Source organism: Octodon degus, unplaced genomic scaffold (genome assembly GCF_000260255.1).
Source record: "Octodon degus isolate 3935 unplaced genomic scaffold, OctDeg1.0 scaffold00152, whole genome shotgun sequence".
In the NCBI taxonomy this organism is placed as follows: Eukaryota; Metazoa; Chordata; class Mammalia; order Rodentia; family Octodontidae; genus Octodon; species Octodon degus.
The window spans coordinates 3,252,395-3,257,315 of record NW_004524728.1 but is presented as its reverse complement, the minus strand read 5'-3'; the positions used below and the strand labels follow the sequence as shown (position 1 = coordinate 3,257,315).

At 39.0% G+C, this 4,921-nt stretch overlaps 1 protein-coding gene across 13 annotated transcripts in view; it reads left to right on the top strand.

Annotated features, from left to right (window-relative positions):
• Positions 1 to 4,921, top strand: part of Asph (aspartate beta-hydroxylase) — a 263,046-nt gene that overhangs the window by 102,502 nt on the left and 155,623 nt on the right. For 9 of the 13 annotated variants that reach the window (XM_023702449.1, XM_023702445.1, XM_023702444.1 and 6 more), the window contains 2 exons: positions 1,786 to 1,824; positions 2,732 to 2,767. The exons of 2 other annotated variants lie outside the window; for them this stretch is intronic. In XM_023702449.1, the coding sequence (XP_023558217.1) occupies positions 1,786 to 1,824; positions 2,732 to 2,767 (75 nt within the window). The remainder of the gene's footprint in view (positions 1 to 1,785; positions 1,825 to 2,731; positions 2,768 to 4,921) is intronic. 2 more of the 13 variants (XM_023702435.1, XM_023702434.1) reach the window with 2 other exon arrangements.

The following is a 4,921-nucleotide window of genomic DNA, read 5'->3' as shown; positions in this document are numbered from 1 at the left end:
CAGTATGTATTTAGAAAATCAGAATGACAGGCATTACAAGCATAACCCTACTATTACGTAATAATAAGCTTCTCTTCTGGAGGGTTAATAACCTAAGTTTGCAGACCAAAAATTAGAGAAAAAGAAAAGCTGCAAGGACAGTCAACATTTTGGCCCTAGCCTCTCAGTCAGTGAAGACTCAGGACATAAGAGAACCTATACTGTAACATCACGTAACTCAGTTGTGTCCCAGATTCTCTGATCAAGATTATGGGGCCACAGAGGAAAGTGATTAGTGATGTAGAATGTGCCTAAGGAGAGTCACATGGAGAGAAAACACCCTCTTGGGATTTCACAGAGAGCAAATTGGTCAAGTAATGACCATGACTCATCCATATGGCTGACACTGACAAAGAGTCTACAAATGGGCAGTACAGGGTTTCAGAGTAAATCCTGAAGGGATTTGACAGACCTTTTCAGATACAAAAGTTGCATTTCTTGGTATATAGGTCTCGCTCTATCTTGGTCTTAACAATCCAGTAGAAAAGTATAAAAATGATGTATAAAAAGTAAATCCATATTAACATGCTGAGTTGTAAAAGGCTCAAGTCAACAACTTCTGACATTGCCAGCCCTATGGATAACCCACTACTATTATGGACTCCTGGACTATATTGGAATATTTTGCCGAATTTACGTACGTATAATATTTACATGACAATGCAATACCTGTCTCTGACAAAACTAAACAAAAAAGGGGATACAAATGAATGACCATTTTGTATCTGTATATTCAAAATTGTTAGGACAGATATAGAGCTACTTTCTCATAATTCAATGAATAGAAAGATTTGTTCTAACAGTGTCTGTGGATAGGATATCATGTCTGCATCTTGTACAATGAATAACCAGTAAGACAACAATATAGAATGTATTAATTATTGAAACTGTCCTAATTGGTTTTGAAACTATCTCATTGCTACTTGTTTCTCAATAAGATTATTTTAAAAAGAACAAAACTGAAATTCAGGTAATTAGAAGGCTTGAGCTTGGTTAACCCAAAACCTCAACCAAAAATTTGAAGAAAATTTAAAAAGGAAATTTAGTGTCACCTGGCATAAAGAAATTATTGATTACTTTAAGCTAGTATACAAAATGAAAAAAAAAAAGCTAGTAATTGGGGGAGGGGCTTGTCTTTTCCTCACTGTATAGGACAGAAGTGCATGATTTTATTATCTCTTCTGGCCAAATAATGGACTACCTATAATTTGAAACTAGACCTGTTTCAGTAAATTAATCAGATTTTTTATTTTTTGCAGTACTGGGGATTGAACTCAGGACCTTGAGCTTGCCAGGCATGCACTTATTCTACTGAGCTATCTCCCCAGGCCTGTTAATCAGATTTTTCACTGCGCTGTTCTGTTTTCTGTGCTTGTAGTGACCAACCCTGTAGGTTCAAGCATTTATGAATAAGACATAGGCTGACACCTAGAATAAGTTTTTCAGTTATTGTTATCATGAAAGTGCTGGGGTCATGATGGGCAGCAAGATGGCATCTGCCAGTCAGGTCATCCAGGCAGTCAAGCCACACACACCATTAATAAGGTTCCCTGACAGAAGAGACAATCCTAAATCCAGTGCGTGGAGGTCCAGAATGATGACTGGCTGCTGTTATTCTTTATAATGAAGGACTTCCAAAATGACATATGAAAAATTGTACATTAGATAACCTTAATAAATATTCTACAAAAAGAAGAATGAAAGTTATGCAGTGCTAAAGGCTTACTTTTTCTGTTTACTTTGTAGCATATGAACCTTCAGAAAATAAACCAATAGAAATTTCAGGTGCGTTTTTTTTTTTCCCTCCTATAAACAAATGTTCCCTACAAATCCCTTAACTTCATACAGTAAAGCTTTTATAACTTGTGGGTAAATGAACAGACAAAAAAAAGAAATAAAAGAAATGTTTAGCTCACTAAAAATTTGATGGTTATTGTCAATATAGTTGTCCATGGTATCTGCAGTAGGGTTGTTTCTAGCTTTATAAAATGGTATAATTTATTTATTTATTTATTTAGCCTATGTGTTACCTCTTATGTATTTTTATCTTTCATTTTTTTATGTATCTAGTACAGGATCTCACTACACAGATTAGACTTGTAGTGATTCTCCTGTTTTCAGCCTCCCAAGCGCAACCACCATACCCGGTCTCATTTGCCTTCTAAGTGTGCCCTGGGGCAGGGCTGACCCGGAAAGCTGGTGGTTGAACCCTGAGCCCTGGCTTCCTAAGCAGGCGCTTTAGTCTGCTGAGCTTTCTGGCTGGCCCACTTCCTGTGTACTTTAAATCATCTCTGCATACTTACTTTGCTAATGCAGTGTAAATGCTATATCAGGTATTGTATTGTTTAGGGAATAATGACAAGAAAAAGTCTCCACATTTTCAGTACAGACTCAGTTTTTTTCCCCCAAATATTTAAAATCCTTGTTTAGTTGAATCTTATAAATATAGAACTTGCTAATAAAATAAACCAACTATTATGTTTATTTCATAATTATATTGCAAGTTTTATTGGGGATAAAACTTGATGCATTCTTTGATTATAACTTACAAATTAAAATTGATATAATACTGTCCCATCTGTCCATAAATAGTCCCAGTCTAAAAGCAAGCACCATTTATATATCTGAGTAGACATTAGTTGCTCAAGGGATCTGAGTGGGGCTGAGTTAATACATGTTTATTTGTTTTTAGATAATGCTATAGAAGATTCAAATGTAATTTTAGAAGGTAAGTTCATTTTATAAAAAAGTTTTACTTCTCATATTCAAAGTTTATTCAACAAACGTATATTGAACACTTTTATTTCTTACCTATACAATGTTCTCTCAGGAGGTAGGAGTACAAGTGAATGAGATGGAACCCCTTTTCCAGTGGGGCTGGCATGCTAGTGGCCAAAACGATGAATACAGTTATTACAAGTTATAAGTATAAGGGTGCTTATGAAAACAACTTCCCGTGAAAATAGCTGAGAGGAGCACAGAGGTTGCCTTAAACAGGAGTCACGGCCACTTTAGAGAGAGTGGTCTGGTGAGAAAGGCTTGGCTGTGGGCAGAGATGCCCTGGAAGTGGTATCTTTTGTGTTATTCAGCTGGTAGGGGGGAAGATTTCCTCTTTTTTGGGAAGTGAAGGGATAGTTTCTAAGAAATGGTACAATGAAAATAGTTGTATATACTAAGTAGTGACACTTCATTCAACTGAGGTTTACATAGTTTTTTTTTTTTCTTGTTTTACATGTATTTGGTTGTTACAGGGTCTCACTACTGAGCTTAGACTCGTGGTGATCTCCTACTTTCAGCCTCCCCAGCACTGGGATCACAGGCATGCACCACTATGCCCAGAGTGCGGCCTGCTCAGCCCACACTTGGGGTGGGGCTGGCTTGGCATGTGGTGCGGGGGATCGAACTGTGTGCGTAGTCTCTGCTCTTGTCTGAGCTTGCCTAAGCAGGTGCTTTAGTCCACTATTTTGCTGGCCCTTACATGGTTCTTAAAAGTTACAAAATTCATGTATATTATTATATTATGTTTTATTTATTTATTTATTTATTTATTTGGTATAGGGTCTTGCTACACAGTTCAGACTTGTATTGATCCTCCTGTCTCATCCTCCCAGAGCTTGGATTATAGATGTGTGCAGGGCCAACACGGTGTGTGGTACCAGGGATCAAACCTGAGTCCTTGCATTGCCAGGAGGCACGTAGACCACTGAGCTGTCTCCCCAGCCCCATGTATATTATTTTAATTGCTCCTCATAGTAGACCTGAAGGAGGAGATCAGATAAAGATCCTTGTGCTAATTTTTAAATGATAAGCTGAAGCTGGAGTGAGGCCAGTCTAGCCTCTGTTCCATGGGTCCAGTGGCTGAGCCAGCTGTAGCCTTGGGTCCTGGAGCTGATAACGTGCGAGCTGTATGCTTTCACAGTTGCAGGCTGCCACCCAAAGCATGAAATAGGGAGACCTTTGCTCATGGAATAACTCCTGGCATTTGTAGGAGCAGCTAGTTGTTAGTTTTCAGGTTAAATGATAGCTGTGTTTTCCCTGTGTTGGAGATTGAGCACAAGTGCTACATCACTGAGCTTTTCCAGGTAAATGTTAACTGCTTTTGAGCTTTGTTTGGCAGACTAGATAATGGTCTACCATATTTTATGTATTTAGTACAGGGTCTACAGGGTCTCATTACACAGATGAGATTCATGGCAGTCCTCCTGTTTTCAGCCTCCCAAGTGCTGGGATTACAGGTGGGCACTACCACGCCCAGTCTGATAATGGTCCCAGTCTGATAATGGTGCAATTTTAGAAATGGTGGAAGGTAGATGTGGAGAGAATGGGGGAAGAATAAATTTGCCTTCCTTGTTAACCTAGCCAGGGGAGAGACCCCTGCAGTCGGTGCTGTGGCTCCCTGTTTGCTGCAGGATTTAACTCCATGGAGCAGGGGTGGACTGAGTTGAGAGTTTCTCCCACCTCCCATTGTGCACTTCCATATAAGCAATATTAATTTTGTGAAGAATATTTGAGAGTCACAAAGTCAGAGTGTTAGAAACCCAACTCCCCAGGAAGAGCGTCTTCTAACCTCCCCTCAGTGTTTTATGTAAAACAACCAACATCATCTGGTACGATTTGATCCCTACTTTCTGGGATTGGGCACAGATTTTGTTTTTCTCCTGATATTTTCAGGTGTGTTGAGAAGCTGTGAGACCACTGAGGGAATTCTCTGATACACTGTGGGGGCTCTGGGCTATGTACTTCAAGCCTACTTGAAGCTTCTATGATGGGCTTTTCAGTTCCTGAGTGAACCAAGATTATTTATTTATTTATTTATTTATTTATTTATTTATTTTGGTGGACCTGGGGATTAAACTCAGGTCCTTGCCCTTGCCAGGGAACC